The 18696-nt window shown below is 35.0% G+C and overlaps 2 protein-coding genes across 12 annotated transcripts in view; both read left to right on the forward strand.

Annotated features, from left to right (window-relative positions):
- Nucleotides 1-18696, forward strand: part of fhip1b (FHF complex subunit HOOK interacting protein 1B) — a 287627-nt gene that overhangs the window by 265371 nt on the left and 3560 nt on the right. For 8 of the 11 annotated variants that reach the window (XM_051926177.1, XM_051926182.1, XM_051926176.1 and 5 more), the window contains exon 11: nucleotides 6815-6977. The exons of the other annotated variants lie outside the window; for them this stretch is intronic. In XM_051926177.1, coding sequence (XP_051782137.1) covers nucleotides 6815-6977 — 163 coding nt within the window. The remainder of the gene's footprint in view (nucleotides 1-6814; nucleotides 6978-18696) is intronic. 11 annotated transcript variants of the gene reach the window in all.
- The window catches only part of LOC114651236 (uncharacterized), a 118942-nt gene that overhangs the window by 68450 nt on the left and 31796 nt on the right, over nucleotides 1-18696 (forward strand). The window lies entirely within an intron of this gene.

The following is an 18696-nucleotide window of genomic DNA, read 5'->3' on the forward strand; positions in this document are numbered from 1 at the left end:
AATAACACATAATACAAAGTAAAAACACAGTCTGATTGGAGCAGGCAGAAAGGCAATCAAATTTGGTACCGCTGCCCTGCTATTTGTCAACAGTAATATGAATTACCAAAATGTAACCTGGAAAATGAACAACATCAAACCTAATAAACAGAAATGATGGTTAGGACCAAAAAAGAGCTGATTACAGAAGTGTATGGATTTGTACAAAGCAGTGCATTTAATTTCACTTGTCATTCCCAAACCATTGCATGAATCAAGTTTAAATATCCATAAGGCTTCATGGCGTAGTAATTGATTGTTAAAATCCCCTCCCCTGGACAATTTCCAAAACCTAGAACCCAGAACTCTCTTGATGAGGTTTGACAATTTCCAGTGCCTAGAAACCACGTTTGATATTACATCCCGTTTCTTATTTTATGCTCCACAATTTGTGCCTTAACTTTGTAGAACATCTTAACTACATAAAGTAGTGGACAAGGGCATAGTAATAAATAGATCACACCCAATGAGTTGCAATCTGATTTATAGTACAAAATAATGGTGTATTTGGGAGTAACATTGTTTTAAATATATTAATGTAGCAGGTACAATGCAAACAAGGAAAGTGACCATTCTTAAGAAACTAATTATTTTTGTGGGTAATTTAGTGTTGTACATAGAGTACTGACTACAGTGTCACGGATATTACGGTTACATGTGAATAAGAACAGTGACGGATTATTAAAACAGGTATTTAAACTAAGTACATGACAGTGTCTTAAGATAAATCTCTTAAAACCTTTTCTGCAAGTGTGTACTCCAGAAATAAATACCTGATGACTAGAACACATAGATGGAAAAATTGTGAAACTGGTAAATGATTAATTAACAATTGAGAATGATAACTAGATGCATGTAGTAAGATATTGTAATCTGTGGTATTACAGTATGTCTAGAATTTTAAAAAGTGATCCTTAACATAGAATAAAACATCCAGAAAATAATTAAAATTAAAACAATAATTTACTCTGAATGATAAATTTGGATCATAAACATTAAGAAATAGATAAAATGAAATAAAAGAATCAATACTACCCTTTCAAGTGACAAATAAATCATCAATATATCTGACCCATCTGATCACCTGAGCAAGAAAATGGTTGAGACATAAAAACACAAATCTTTCTTCAGTTACTGAAACATACACGTTAGCAGTTCTAGAGCTAAAGTGAGCCCCTATAGATACAACTTTTTGTTGTCTGAAAAAGCAGTTTTCAAAGGCATAAAAATTTCAGTTTAAAGCTAGATCTGTCTGCTCCTTGTTAAGCAAGATGAAATTGATCTGAAACGCAGACCGTCTCAGAAGCATCATGTGTACAATAATTCCCGCATAATCTTGTGGAATATTATTGTGCAGTAAAGTAATATCTAAAGTGACTCCTATATAATTAGAATCATATGGTATTTTCTGTAGGTGGCATAAAAAATAGGTTGAATCCTAGCTAATGGTATAAATCCGAGATGTAAAAATTAATAAATGTGTATAATAAATTAATAAAAAGGGAGACCATCATAGATACAGTAGACCTGCCAAATGGATTTTGAAGATCTTTGTGGATCTTGGGTAGCAGATAAAATATAGGTATTCACTGATATACAGTACTTTGTCAAGAAAGTTAGACGTCTTTTTGTCAATGAGATCTACATGTGTTGCCTCATCTATTACTCTCTTTGATAAGATAGCAATCTGTGAAGTAGGGTCAAACTTGAAAATTTCATAACATGATGTGTCTTTTAATTGCCTCTAACTTCCAATAAATACTTACACAAGTCCATAGCTACAATGACACCAACTTTATCTGCTTGGTTAGTTGTGATTAAAGAGTGTGTTATGTGATTTTATCAAAGCATTTTAGGGTGCTGCTCAATCTGTTCAATATCCTTAACACTAGCTTACAAAAAGTGTCAATACAGGGATTGACAGGGTCCAGAAAGGCAGAACGTGGATTGCATAGGGTAGGATTTATCAACAAGTAGGTCCCCTTTTTTAAAAAAATATCTCTTTCTGATTTCTCCTGCTTAAGAAAGCCCTTTCAGGATAATGCAGGTAAAATTACTGGGTCACCAAGAACTGTAACGTGCTTTGCGTAACTTACATTTTTCTGTGCATTTGTGGCAGACATGTTTCTAATTGAAGGCTTTTTATTTTATTTTATTGCCATTCTCAACTAAAGCAATTCTTCATGTAGGATAAAACTGTAAATAAAATTAATCGACTTAGCAGCACTGGCCTAACCTATAAAAAAAGGGTATCCCGGAAAAAATAAACTTGATTGTAATAGTTTGAAGTATTCAAATACAACCCCAAGTTCAGACAGTCTGAAAAATGCAAATAAACATAGAAAACTGATTTAAAAAATCATTCTGACTTATACTTCAGCACAAACACTATAAAGACAAGGTATTTAATGTTTTGTTTGGTCAGCTTCATTATTTCATAAATATATATATCCATTTTTGCCATTAAGGGCCTCTAACACATTCCAAAAAGAGTTGATATGTGGCAGTTTAGGGCCAATAATAAGCTGGAAAAGGAAAGTTATGATGTGAGTAGAAACAAATGATGTTCAGCAGGTGATTTTAATCATGCCTTGGTATAAAAGCTGCATCCAATAAAAACCTAATCCTTTAGAGGCAAAAATAGGCAGAGGATTGCCAATTTTCCAACAAATGCGTGAGAAAATCATTGAAAACTTTAAAAACATATGTTTCTCCAAGAAAGATGAGTAGGTATTTGGGTATTTCACCGTCAATAGTGTATAATTAAAAGATTCGAGGAATCTGAAAATTTGGTGCATAAAAGGGGAAGGAGTACAAGTCTAAGCTGACTGCTCCTTGAACTCCAATCCGTCAGATGGCACTGCATCAAGAACCATCTTTCATCAATAAGTGATATAACCACATGGGCTCAGGAGTAGTTTGGCAAACCTTTATTAAGTAACATAGTATAGAGTTGCACCCACAAATGGCAGTTACAAATGCATTGTGCAAAAGCTGTATGTTAACAGTGTCCTAAAGCACCATTGACTTCTCTGGGCTCTGAAGCATCTGGAATGAATCATCACACAGTGGAGTTGTGTATTGTGGTCTTCAGTACCTAAATGTTTATTAAGTGTAGTGATCAGAAAAGATATGTTACAAAGTGGGAAATAATTTTTTTTGGAGTATGTTGCAAGTATCAAAATATCGTAAAAAAAAAAAAAAAAATGAATAAACACAGTGCTGTGTTTCTTTTGTATTTGCCAAGTTAAATCTGATTGTAGAAACAGCCCTTTAAAATAGCATGCCTCATTTGGTGGTCTTGCGTATTCCTGATCAGTTGTAGAAATTGTAGTTATCAGCTTGGATGCCCATCTTGTCGTAACTATATTTTTATATGATGCGTATTAGATAATATGTCCTCTTATAACTTGCTGAAGTGTTTCCTAAAGTATTCCCAGAGAATCCTCTGGAAAAACATTTTTAATCATCATAGAGCATTACTGTATTAGGTCATCAGTTCTCCATTAGATTTTGGAGCATAGTGATTTAACCTCCAAAATAAAAGGAACATAATCAGACATAACAATAGCCTAGTTTTATGCAAAATTTAACACAATGTAATAAGCTATTGAATACAAAAAAATCAGTTCTTGAGTAGCTGTGATGGACTTGCAAAAAAGTTATGAGTATTCTCTCAAGTTGAGATATAGAAATCTTCATGGGTAACAGAAACTATGATCTTTAATAAACTCTGAAGTTATCACAGAAGGTTTACACTATTATAGTTGCAATTGCTCAAGACCTGTCTAAAGCTGGATTTAATACACATTTCTGTGTAAAGTTATGAGTAGTTATATTGGAAACTAATGAAATAACCTTGTTTATGTATCCTCTGTCATCTATGTTTGGTGCATTATTTAAGACAGAATGAATTTACATTTATACAGATTTACCCAACACAAAAATATATCACCCTTTATAGCGAGGCACTGTATTAGTGCCTACAAATGTATTTATTTTGCAAATATTTCCATACCTCAGGTATAATTATCAGAATGAAAAATTTAACCAAACCAAATTGATCTTAGCTTTGTAAATAAGTCTTCTGCAAAAATATTGTGTCCTTAAATTGGTAAGGTATCACAGCACTATTTTCCTCTTACAGTTCATCTTAAAATTGTGATTTATACCTTTATTATTCAAGCTTGCAAAAGCTATTGTTTGATTAGAATTATACTGTTTTCTGCCTTCTAAGACAAAAATACAAAATTAGATGAGAAAAGTGAAATCTTTTGCATTTTAACTTTATCACCATTTTCACATATATCATCCTTAGTCCTTGCAACAGTAAGATTACACACATATTACGTAACAACTGAGTTGGTAAAAAGACAAAAAAATATTTTCTGTTTCCCTTCCCTCCAACCTGCTTATTGTTTGCCCTAATAAGACTTCTAATACACCATAAGACATGGCATGCTCTAAACATGTTGAATCCTCCCCGATAGCACTGAGCCAAAAGTTCATCTGAGATATAAATAATTACAGATCTTTGTAATAATGCAATTCCAGTAGAACAGACCTAGGGTAAGATTAATAATTAAACATAAAAAAAGTTCAAATACTTTGGTTCAGTTGCTGCTTAATTTGATAATCACCAAGTTTCCAGAGACAAAGAAAGAAAGTGAATAGAAATAGGAAAAGGAAAGAAGAATGTTACCAAAAAAAAAGAAAATGGGTATTGTTAAGTGTTAGTAGGCAGTGTACTAGAGGGTGCTGCTTGCAGTACACTGTGGGAGTTTATTAGCACTAATTCTAAGACTTGTCATATAAAGGGAAGAGAGCAAGTGATTGAATGTGAATTCCGGAAAGGTAACATTAAGACACTTCAGTGAATCAAAGAAGGTTTAAAAAAAAAATTGATGGGTGGATAAATGTAATAATAGCGTGTGAACACTGCCATTTACTCTTGATTTGTTAATTAAGGAGTGTTCAAATGTTATACAATCTAATTTAGTCATTGCTAAAAAATAATTAAATGCACTGTTCCAAAATATTTTAAAATAAAACCTTGTCTTGAGTAATCAAAGTAGCATTTGAATGGAGTATAATGTGAAATTGACAATCTATCAGTTTTATGTTAAATGAATTATCAATTATTGGTCAGAAGCAAAATTTGCTAACTCCCTGTCAATATAAACTATTTTTGAGATTTTCCCTTGTTGACAAAAACAAGTATCTGTACATTTTTCTAATTGTAAGTAATGCTTAATTAAAACGTGTTTTAAAGATACATATTCAATTAAACTGTTACTTCAAACCTTACAAGGACTGTATTGTGAATGGTAGATGGCACTCGCTTACTACAAATGGAAAAAATATAATGTCCTGATGGGAAATTGTGCACCTTGTAAATATTTTCTGAGGATTCCCCCTTTACTGTGCTTTATGTTAGTACTGTATGTATAAGTTGTTGAATTCTTTCTTTTTGAACAGTTATCACCACCTGCTTGTGTGTCACAATTGTCTTTGTTTTTAATGCAGCAACATGATCTTCATTTCAAACTTTAGAAAGCTTTAATATTTGATTATCACAATGATACTACTGTTTTAAGTATGCACAGCTAACCGGAGCAGTGCATTAGTATGCTGTGTAACTGGGACATGTTTCAGCATAGAGAGAAAATAAACTTCAGTTGACCTACCTATAAAGTAGTTTATTTCAGCCAACATTTCCACCCACATGGAATATAGTTTTTTTTCTAAAACAAAAATGATGTTAGATGGGGTGCAGTGTACTGTATATAAAAAGATTTTCAGGCTATGATCAAGAAGTAAAAAAAAAAAAAAGCATAGTGTATAAACATTGGGACTTGTGGCAGGACTAAAGTACAGTACATGGAACAAAAGCAGTGCAGTGAAGAATGCTTTGTGCCATAGATGCCCTTCCAGCAGACTCTTAAAGTCAGAATGTTGACATTATAGCAGGTTTATTTAACCTGAAAAAACTCTTAGAAGGAGAGTACTGCTGTCTCGTTTATGGCAGTAGTAGGGTTTATGTGATATGAGAAAATATAAAATAACAATTTGTAGAGCAAAAAATTGTCATCACTTTTCATGCCAATGTGCCCCAAATGTGAAACCAGAGTTTAAATGTCTTTGTTTAAAAAAACAAATAAATAAAAAAATACAAGCAACTGGTACAAATTGGGTAACATGTCTTTCAGATAATTATTGTGATGTATAATTTGAAGCGTTGGAGCAGTGCACAAATGTGTCCTTTCTGTAATTTTATGATAAAGTCTCATATATATTATACTTGAATAACTTTGTTTAGTAGAGCTCTTTTGCTGCTTTGACAATCCAATTTGAATGATTACATATTTTTTTGTGTCATATGCCCACATTTTGTCTACTGTAAATTAGCCATGTATGCTTCTCTTTGAATATGCATTTTTTATGAAACTGAGTAAATAAGTTTTAAAGGTGGAGAATTCCTATAACCTCTTTAGTTCATCAAACATGGCACACCTGGAAACACTAGAACTACAATTAGCCACCTTTCCATTTACATATTGTTGACATGCAAAATAAGAGTAATTGTATGATTACATAGTTTTTTTTAACATGCCAGTGCTCATATTTATTGCATATGACTTTAATTATAAACAAATTTTATATGTTTTTCAAAATGCTGATCGAGTTCATATCATGTTTAATCTCTATGCTGATGGACTTGAGGTATTAATAAGGATTAGATATTCTATTAATAGGCCAATATTCGTTTTCCTAGGTCTTGGGCTCAGTAAAAAACAAGATTGAAGTCTTTGCATCTACACAAGAGGATTTTCCTGGAATGTTACGTAAAGCCAGAAAGTACCTAGTGGCACGGGGAAAAGTGGATTGGGCCGAATCACCCACTGTTCTGCCAAATTTACGAAGATCTGAAACACTAGGTAGGTATGGATAGGAGGTAAAAGAAAATAAGTATTAAACTTTTTGCAACTTGCAGCAGCAGCCAGAACCTCATGTGAACATATTTGAATTTAGTCAAAAAAGAATTATCAGTCAGGTGGTGACCAAGAACCTGATGGTCACTCTGTCAGAGCTCCAGAGGTCCTCTGTGGAGAGAGGAGAACCTTCCAGAAGGACAACCATCTCTGCAGCAATCCACCAATCAGGCCTGTATGGTAGAGTGGCCAGACAGAAGCAACTCCTTAGTAAAAGGCACATGGCAGCCCGCCTGGAGTTTGCCAAAAGGCACCTGAAGGACTCTCAGACCATGAGAAAGAAAATTCTCTGGTCTGATGAGACAAAGATTGAACTCTTTGGTGTGAATGCCAGGCGTCACGTTTGGAGGAAACCTGGCACCATCCCTACAGTGAAGCATGGTGGTGGCAGCATCATGCTGTGGGGATGTTTTTCAGTGGCAGGAACTGGGAGACTAGTCAGGATAAAGGGAAAGATGACTGCACAATGTACAGAGACATCCTGGATGAAAACCTGCTCCAGAGCGCTCTTGACCTTAGACTGGGGCGATGGTTCATCTTTCAACAGGACAACGACCCTAAGCACACAGCCAAGATATCAAAGGAGTGGCTTCAGGACAACTCTGTGAATGTCCTTGAGTGGCCCAGCCAGAGCCCAGACTTGAATCCGATTGAACATCTCTGGAGAGATCTTAAAATGGCTGTGCACCGACACTTCCCATCCAACCTGATGGAGTTTGAGAGGTGCTGCAAAGAGGAATGGGCGAAACTGGCCAAGGATAGATGTGCCAAGCTTGTGGCATCATATTCAAAAAGACTTGAGGCTTTAATTGCTGCCAAAGGTGCATCGACAAAGTATTGAGCAAAGGCTGTGAATTCTTATGTACATGGGATTTCTCAGCTTTTTTATTTTTAATAAATTTGCAAAAACCTCAAGTAAACTTTTTTCACATTGTCATTATGGGGTGTTGTGTGCAGAATTCTGAGGAAAAAAATGAATGTAATCCATTTTGGAATAAGGCTGTAACATAACAAAAGGTGGAAAAAATGATGCGCTGTGAATACTTTCTGGATGCACTGTACATGTTTATTTCCTTTATGTGCATTGGAACAACACAAAAAACACAGAAAAAAAGCCAAATCTGACATCATGTCACACAGAACTCCAAAAATGGGCTGGACAAAATTATTGGCACCCTTTCAAAATTGTGGGTAAATCGTTTTATTTCAAGCATATGATGCTCGTTTGAACTCACCTGTGGCAAGAAACAGGTGCTGGCAATATAGCAATCACAACTGAAGCCAGTTAAAATGGAGAACATTTGTCTCAACCTTTCTGTTGTTAAGCATGGAGAACAGAAAGAAGAGCAGAGAATTGTCTGAGGACTTGAGAACAAAAATTGTGGAAAAATATCAACAATCTCAAGGCTACAAGTCCATCTCCAGAGATCTTCATGTTCCTTTGTCCACTGTGCGCAACATAATCAAGAAGTTCACAACACATGGCACTGTAGCTAATCTCCCTGGACTTGGACGGAAGAGAAAAATTGATAAAAGACTGCAACGAAGGATAGTCCGAATGGTGGATAAACAACCCCAGTCAACTTCAAAACATATTCAAGCTGTTCTGCAGACTCAGAGTGCAACAGTGTCAGCTCGAACTATCCGTCGACATCTGAACGAAATGAAACGCTATGGCAGGAGAGCCAGGAGAATCCTTCTGAGCGAACGTCTTGTGGACAGATGAGACCAAGGTAGAGCTTTTTGGTAAAGGTCATCATTCTACTGTTTACAGAAAACGGAATGAGGCCTACGAAGAAAAGAACACAGTACCTACAGTCAAACATGGTGAAGGTTCTAAGATGTTTTGGGGATGTTTTGCTGCCTCTGGCACTGGATGCCTTGACTGTGTGCAAGGCATCATGAAATCTGAAGACTACCAAAAGATATTGGGGCGCAATGTAGGGCCTAGTGTCAGAAAGCTGGGTCTGCATCAGAGGTCATGGGTGTTCCAGCAGGACAATGACCCCAAACATACCTCTAAAAGCACTCAGAAATGGTTGAAGACAAAGCGCTGGAGAGTTCTGAAGTGGCCAGCAATGAGTCCGGATCTAAATCCGATTGAACACTTATGGAGAAATCTCAAAATTGCTGTTGGGAGAAGGCGCCCTTCAAATCTGAGAAACCTTGAGCAGTTTGCAAAAGAAGAGTGGTCGGAAATTCCAGTTGAGAGGTGTAACAAGCTTGTTGATGGTTATAGGAAGTGCTTGATTTCAGTTATTTTTTCCAAAGGGTGTGCAACCAAATATTAAGAAGAGGGTGCCAATAATTTTGTCCAGCCCGGTTTTTGAGTTTTGTGTGAAATGATGTCAGATTTGGCTTTTTTTCTGTTTTTTTGTGTTGTTCCAATGCACATAAAGGAAATAAACGTGTATACCAAAACATTTGTAATTGCAACAATTTTCTGGGAGAAATATTACATTTTCAAGGAAAATTCCAGGGGTGCCGATAATTTTGGCCATGACTGTATATACTTGCCAGAGCTATCAGCAAAACAAACCTTGTTTGATGCTATCATATGTAAATAATAGTCATGATAAATGTAACCAGTGTATCTAGGAACGAATTGCCTTACAATTGTTCCAAAGTTATATTTGTAAGAAATTTCTACCTACAGTGGTATAACTGGATGGAATCACCATGATTCAACAACAGCATTTATTTTATATAGCACATTTTCATAAAAAAAGTAGCTCAAAGTGCTTTACATAATGAAGAAAAGAAAAATAAAAGACAAAGTAAGAAATTAAAATAAGACATTAGTTAACATAGAATAAAAGTAAGGTCCGATGGCCAGGGAGAACAGAAAAAAAAAAAACTACAGACATCTGGATAAAAAAATAAAATCTGCAGGGGTTCCAGGCCACAAGACCGCCCAGTCCTCACTGGGCATTCTACCTAACAAAAATGAAATAGTCCTCTTTGTATTTAAGGTTCTCATGGAAGGACTTGATGATGATGGTCATGCAGGATTAAATTAAAGCGAAGTTATGAGAAAGCCATGTTAAAATAATGTGTTTTTAGTAGTTTTTTAAAATGCTCCACTGTATTAGCCTGGCGAATTCCTATTGGCAGGCTATTCCAGATCTTAGGTGCATAACAGCAGAAGGCCGCCTCACCACTTCTTTTAAGTTTTGCTCTTGGAATTCTAAGGAGACGCTCATTTGAGGATCTAAGGTTACGATTTGGAATATGTCAGACATTCCGATATATAAGATCGGGCAAGATTATTTAAGGCTTTATAAATCATAAGCAGAATTTTAAAGTCAATCCTGAATGACACAGGTAACCAGTGTAGTGACATCAAAACTGGAGAAATGTGCTCGGATTTTCTTTTCCTAGTTAGGATTCTAGCAGCTGCATTCTGCACTAGTTGCAATCGATTTGCCTTTTTTGGGTAGTCCTGAGAGGAGTGCGTTACAGTAATCTAGTCGACTGAAAACAAACGCGTGAACTAATTTCTCAGCATCTTTCAATGATATAAGAGGTCTAACTTTTGCTATGTTTCTTAAGTGAAAAAATGCTGTCCTAGTGGTCTGATGAATATGCAATTTAAAATTCAGATTACAGTCAACAGTTACCCCTAAGCTTTTTACCTCCGTCTTGACTTTTAATCTTAATGTATCCAGTTTGTTTCTTTTAGCCTCATTGTATCCGTTATTGCCAATCACTAAAATTTCAGTTTTCTCTTTATTTAGCTTTAGAAAATTACTATTCATCCATTCAGAAATACAAGTAAGACATTGTGTTAGTGAATCAAGAGAATCGGGGTCATCATGTGCTATTAATAAATACAGCTGTGTGTCATCAGCATATCTGTGGTAGCTCACGTTGTTCCCTGAGATAATCTGACCTAACGGAAGCATGTAGATTGAGAAAAGCAGCGGACCCAGAATAGAGCCTTGTGGAACACCGTATAGGATATCATGTGTCTTTGAGTTGTAATTACCACAACTAACCATAAATTACCATACTTTAACGAGCGCAGTTTCTGTGCTGTGATTTGTTCTAAAACCCGACTGAAACTTATCAAGAATAGCATGTTTATTGAGGTGGTCATTTAACTGCATAATGACTGCCTTCTCTAGAATTTTACTTAAGAAAGGCAGGTTAGAGATGGGTCTAAAATTTTCAAGAGCAGAGGAGTCAAGATTATTTTTCTTAAGTAGGGGTTTAACTACAGCAGTCTTAAGACAGTCTGGGGAGACCCCCATATCTAATGACGAATTTACTATGTCAAGAATATTATCAGTTAGCACGCCCAATACTTCTTTGAAAAAACTTGTTTGGTATTGGGTCAAGGACGCAGGTGGAGGGTTTCAGTTGAGAAATTATTTTATGTAAATCAGGTAAATCTATCCTGGTGAAAGAATTTAATTTGTTTGTAATGGAGCACTGGGGTTTAAGAGGATCCTCAGTGTTGGGGTGATATACTATGTTATTTCTAATATCATTAATTTTTTGATTGAAAAATACAGCAGTAGCCTCATAGGTTTTATTGGAAGTATTTTGGAGGCATTTCTTTGAGTTACCTGGGTTTAGCAGACGATCAATCGTCGAGAATAAGACTCTGGGATTACTAGCATTGTTATTTATAATCTTAGAGAAATAATAGCGCCTCTCAAGACGAACTGTGTTATTGTATTCTGTTATTTTAACCTTTAATATTTCATAGTGGATAGTTAGTTGTCCTAGTTAGATTAGATTAGTTAGTTAGATTCCTAGTGTAGACAATATGAAATCAGATTTTAAACCTAATTTTATCTAATTTGGTAAACTTATTCTAGTGGTTGTTTATAGTGTCACAACAAACATTATTTAATTGTAACTTTATTTATTGTGAATTGCACATACAGCAATGTGAAAAAGAATATGAAATATTTTTAACATATTTGGACATATCTTTAGATAAAGGTCATATAACTGGAAAAAAAGAAAAGAAAATTTAACTTTGTACTAATTTATTAAACAAAAAGTGAACAAATAAAGTGTGGCATTTTGGTCTATGGAAAAACGAAGTACACTCTTGGCTCATATAGCTTGTTAAGAGGTTTGTTGCTTGCACACCCTGTTTTAAATCCCCTCACTGCCTCTCAATGGGATTCAAATCCAGGCTTTGATTTGGTCATTCCAAAACTGTCAATTTCTTTCTTTTCAATCATTCCTTGGTGAGTTTACTAGTAAGTTTAGGGTCATTGTCATGTTCCAAGGTCCACTTTTGGTTCAGCATCAATCTTTTGACATATTATTATCAAGCTCCCACTGGTACAATGAAGAATTCATAGTGGATTTTGTGATGGTCTGCTGCCTAGGGCCTGATGCAACAAAATAGACCTATATCATAACATTTTCACCACCATGCTTTATAGCTGGTATCAGGTTCTTCTGGTCAAATGCGGTCTTTGATTTTTAACAAGCATGTCTTCTGGTACTATGGCCAGATATCTCTGTGTTTGCCTCGTCTGTCCAGAGCATTTTGTTCCAGAAGTCCTGGTCATTGCTTAGTTTTTAATGGAGAAATTTTAGTCTTGCCCTGATTTTCTTTCAGAACAGCCAAGGTGTCCCCCAGCACACCTACCTTATAGATCTAATCTTGGCAATCTTTTTGTAATGGACTCATGCATTTTCACATCAGTAGTGGCAATTGCTACCTGCAGGTTCCCTGATGGAATTCTTGGTTTCTTGGAGACATCTTTCAGTATATTACATTCTGCTTTTGGGCTGAACTTGCTGGAGCATTCTGGCCTGGACAAGTTGATAATTGTTTAAAATCTTATTCAATTGCAGTTGATCTTCTGGACAGTAGAATGATTGATTTCAAATTGTTGGGGGATCTTTTTAAATCCCTTACCAGGCTCATAGACATATGATCTTCTTTCTGATCTTCTTTCTGAAGGCCTCAGGGAATTCTTTAAATCTAGACATGGTGAGGACATACTGTACATTTCAACAACAAAGAGCAAACTAAGCTAAATGGCCAAGGTTTAAATAAGACAGGTTCCTCCAAAATCATCTCTAACGATGCTCTAATCATTTGCAACTGATCTGGTGCACCTGATTCTAATTTGAAGTATTTGAGGTAGTTATAAAAGTATTGTAGTGGTGTACTTACTACTTACACATGCAAAAAAATACAATAAACTATAAAACGTAAATATGGCATAATGTTTATTATATTATATCACCTTTATGTGTAGATACTGTTTAAATGGAGATCATGAATTTTTAAGGACAGATTATTTCATCTCTGTCCCACAAAAATAAGTTGGAAACCAAGAAGGCGTCAGAGTTAATCAGTGAAATTGCCAGAATAGATCAAGAATATGTCATGTCTCCAAATGAAGCACTTTATAGGAAAAGACAGACTTTGTAATCAGAACTCAACCTTTTGACAACAAAAGAAGCAGAAGAACTAATTCCGACCTCATTACTATGAACACGGAGGGAAGGCTAATAAGATCTTAGCTCAACAGATCCACAAGTAGGAAGTTTACAATGAATGCAATGATAGTATGATAAAACGGCAAAATAAAATTCATGCATGTTTTTCACTGCTCTTTACAGTCTGCTCGTACCAAGTTTAAACTTAACATTTTTGAGATCAAGTGTCACATCTTAAATTGTCCAACATTTTTTTTTTTTTCTTCAAACAAGCTCACCAAAAATACATTCTGTTACATAAGTTTGAATAAATCAACGTAATGTGTAGAAATGCTGTATGAAAACATTTCATGCCTTTAAATGAAAATGTTTGATTATATTTTTATCCTTTTTGAAATACATTACAAAAAAAAAATAGAACCTGATTTCCAGTTTCTTCATCTATGCATTTTTAAAGGCACTTAATCCAAGACAACAGTCATAAGGGTAAAGATTGTATTTTAGCAGCAGTGCTAAACAAATCCTAGATAGTGAGTTGCAAACCTCATTCATGCACACCCACACTGGCCCAGCTTTGTGTCACCTAAACTAGCATTATTGGAATGTAGAAGAGCGAATATCCATTTCCTAAGAAAATACACACAGGGGAATTGTAAAACCTCCACACAGACAGTGATCAATGTGCCATCGTGTTGCATCAAGCGTGCAATATTTACATTTTCTTTTGAAAAATTTCTTTTGTTTTGAAGCATTTTTTTGATAATTTGTCTTATACATCGTCATTTTTCAATAGATACACATCACCAATTTTAAATGCATTTGGGAAGATTAGCATACATTACAGTTTTTATATGTAATTTGCAAATGGAACCCAAGTAGGTGAAGTGACTTGTCCAGGATCAAATAAAAATTAAACTCTTCTTTATTTTTTAATACGCAGTAGATCATTCTGAAGAGTGCTACCTGCTGTCAGATCACAAGGATGACTCATTGCAAGGATATTAATAGTGAATGATACCCCTACGCATCAGCCATTTCTTGTACCAACCTAGGATGAGAAATCTGTACTTACATAGTACATAGTATCTTATTTTTTATACCCCCTTTATCTTTGATTTTTCTTACTAGGAACATATTTTTACATTTTCATTTAATTTTCTCAGTTTCTTGTTTCTTTTATTTTTTGAAGAAAGTAAACGGTATTGTGTCATTTGTGTACATGTGAAAAAAGAACAAAGAAATTTTGTATTCATATATGAAAGTAGCATGTTACTGAAGCATTTTAGTTTTAAAAGAAAAAAAACCATGACACAATAAAAATGTTTTTTGATAAGAAATAGGAGTCATAGTCCAAGTTATACCATGTTGCAAACTAAAAATGTCAACCTTTACAGCATATATTATCATAGAATGTTGGTACACATTTTAACAGTTGGTGTGTTCACCACAAGCAACTGACATATTAAAACATTGCTGACAAGCTTGATGAATCTTTGCAGCAATTATAAATTTGTAAATGAAGAAAAACTCTTTAAAATATGTATTACAAAGGAAACAGTGATCAAATATAACTTTTATTTGCACAAGTACTGCAACCTTATTAAGAAACAAAGAAGTTAACACAATCTCTTTTTTTTGTTTGGCAGGTAGATTTAGAGTTTGCATTATATCAGTCATACAGATTTTTCTTCTCTGGTTTGGAGTCAGACATTTCATTTAAATTATATTGTATATTTCAGGAATTCTTGTTTCACAGGTCAGTCATGTCCAATTATGTTTGTCAGAAGGTAGCAGCTAGAAGGTAATTCTGAATGACAGGACAAGGAAATGAAGATTAATAAGTATGACAATAAGACAAAAGAGTATTTTAAAATTTATTGACAGACCTCTTTATTCAGGCTGATCAAAAATTCTTTTAAAAATAGGAATGGCTGGAATCACAAAGTGCTGAAGCTTATTTAGGTTTCTTATCTTCAAGAAGTGAAATGATAAAGGCAACCATAGATAGATAGATAGATAGATAGATAGATAGATAGATAGATAGATAGATAGATAGATAGATAGATAGATAGATAGATAGATAGATAGATAGATAGATAGATAGATAGATAGATAGATAGATAGATAGATAGATAGATAGATAGATAGATAGATAGATAGATAGATAGATAGATAGATAGATAGATAGATACTTTATTAATCCCAATGGGAAATCTGCATCCTTTGATCTTACTGTTGGGTATGTTTATGGCTGCTGCTCAAAGTTCAGTCTGCCTTGGTTAAGAAACCCTTGTACTTTATAAGGTCTCCTGAAAAATGCCCAGGATAGAGAATTTCGGGCTTACGTGTGGGAGATTCTAAATAATGTTTCAATGTGTTCTTTGGTATGTATGTAGTTACTTTATCTTAACTAACACTCTCTTCATTTCAAGAGCGCTCATGTTTGATCCTGCCCTTTCCTATGGATGTTAGAAGGTAATAGCAAGAAGGTAATTTTGATTGATTGCATTTGGATGTGATAATTGATAATTATGTGGACTAGACAAAAGGGTACTCAAGTTGCTGGTGGGTCCAGAAACCAAAAATAACAAAGAATGATGCATTAAATTAAAAAACTGTATCCAGAAATCAAAATGAAAATTCCTGGTCTATGTCCTTTTTTAGTCACAACTAACATATTTGCAGAAAATAATTTTTAAATTTATTTTATTCAAAGTTGGGTAAGGATGCATCAGAGAGTGTTCTGACCTCTTTTATAGCAGTGACACAGGGACATCATGGGCAATGCTGGTCACATGTGGGCAACACAAAGCGATCACCATCAACTGTATAGCTGCAACCATAAAATAAAACCACAAAATGGCAATGGCTGTCTGAGAAATGGTAAACAAAATGATACAGCAATATCCCTATCAAAATAACAATAAAAATTAATAACAATGACAAAATATACAATAAAAAAATGGAGGGGCAAGTATGCCATGATATAATACATTTACAACATGCCCGGTGTATGATATCAACTAGGATTTATAAAATTCAGCACAAGATTCTTTTCAATTGCTCTGACGTGGTCATTCAACTGAAACCATATCATGGTGTTTTCTCCATCATGAATTTATTTGGATTTTTGACAAGTTTTCATTTCGTCTGTTGCCCACTTTGTTCTGTTACAGTTCTGCCTCTAGTTTTTCTTTTTTCCTCAAAAAGTAGAACATTACAATGGGCATACTACTTGATCAAGCAAATAATAATAACATAATAGATACAGCAGTTTACTTCAAATTCAGTCCAAAGAAAATAGAAATGTAAAAACAGAAAGAAAAAGACTGCAATATACTGAGGGAATTTCAGCTGTCTCTCCAGGTCCACCGTCAGCTGTGAGTCTTTTTCAAAGGCCAAGACTCCTATAGAGTTACTAAAAATTCTGTTCATTATTCTTATATAGAAGAACCTCACTTTTAAACACTAATATATTAAATATCTTGTGCATTACAGCTTTGATCCAGTTGTAATTTTTTCTGTGGTTGCTTGACTTATTTATGGCTGATCATCTAGGGATTGAAATTAATTGTGAATATGTACTAAAAAGATTAATCTGGCCTTTTTATCCCTCGACATTGGGCAAGTATTTCCCTGGAATCTTGATTTACCTCCTTTATATATACATGAACTTAAATTCTAATACGTGGTGTCAAGCCACCCTTGCTGAACTTGGAACAGTTATCTTCAACTGTTCCTATGATGGATGAACCAAACAGGAACAAAACAGTTCACCATATTTAACAAGTAAATGAACTGGTGCTCAGTTAGCAGAAAACTGTGTAATGTTCTAAACAAAAAAGTAAGCATATACAGTATGCAGAAGCGTAACCACTTCTGTATTAAATTACAGAAATAGCATAGAAAATTTTTAAAAAGCATATAAGGTGCAAATATATTTATAATTGAGAAATCTGGTCTATTTTTCTCTAATCTTATCAAGTGTATAGCTTCTTATAACGTGCTGATAATGGAAAAATTTTATTGTGTTTGCCGTTGTACTGGACAGTGGGTGAGGTTAACCAATAAAATGCAAGACATCTTCCAAGAATCTCTACCTAATTTGTTTGCTGTTTTGTCTTCTTGGTTAACAGGCAGCCTCAGACAGTTTTAAAAAATTGTTATTATTACATTAAATACCGGTATAAATAAAATAAATAAAAGTTGGTTCATTGATGATAATAATAACAATAATAATAATAGTAATAATGATAATGATGATGAATTTTATTTATATAGCACCTTTCCCATGCTCACGTGATGTTGTTCAGTAAAGTGTAAGACCTTCTGTGGAAACCAGAGCCTCTCTGGCTACCCCAACCCCAATACAGACAAGCAGAGACACGAGTTTCAGCATAACATTTGTTTATTTACAAAAGGGGAAGTGCGTCTCCCTCGCTCCCCTCAACAGCACAGAGCACCAAATATACAGTCCATTCTGTCTTCTTATTCTTATTCTTCTTCTGCTGCTGCATCATCGTCGTCGTTGTTGTCGTTTCTCCTTTCCATCTCTACGGTCAAGCTTTGTCCCTCTTCCTCCCTACTCTGGCTCGTTGAGTGGAGTGAGGCAGCTCCTTTTATGCTGGCCCTGGGAGTGTTCCAGGTTGCTCATTAATCACTCCCAGGTGTGGTGAAAGCCCAATAAAGCGCTCTACAGTTTCCCCTGGCAGCACCCACAGAACCCAACAGGGCTACGCCAAACTCCAACTCCCAGCCTGCCCTGGGGGAATCCTTGGTGCCACAGCTGCCCTCTAGCTTTCCGGGGGAGGTAGTGTATTATAGATTACCTTTTCCCCAGACCTTCCACCCAACTGGCATCCTGGCCTGGTAATGGCCATGGCCGCCTGTCATACTTATTTATTGGGTGGTACACTCAAAAACTATGATCAGTGGCAAACTGCAGGAATGGGATTTGTAGGCTTAATATTATGCTGTTTTTTTCCCCCATCATCTCTAGTTTGTAGTCTTTTAAAAACATTGTTTGGTTGTAAGCCAGAATTCTAGGTTTTTAAAATAAAAGTCCTTTAATCAAATAAATCATATATGAGAATTTACAGAACTATGAATAACTTTCTAGCACCTTCTAGCATTTTCCGTAATATGTACCAGATATAATTAACTCAAAAGGGATTTCTGCAGACACGGTACTATTTGAATGATAATTCTGTTGGACAAAAAATTTCAAAAACTGAGTTTGACCATT

This window comes from Erpetoichthys calabaricus, chromosome 4 (assembly GCF_900747795.2).
Source record: "Erpetoichthys calabaricus chromosome 4, fErpCal1.3, whole genome shotgun sequence".
Taxonomy (NCBI): Eukaryota; Metazoa; Chordata; class Cladistia; order Polypteriformes; family Polypteridae; genus Erpetoichthys; species Erpetoichthys calabaricus.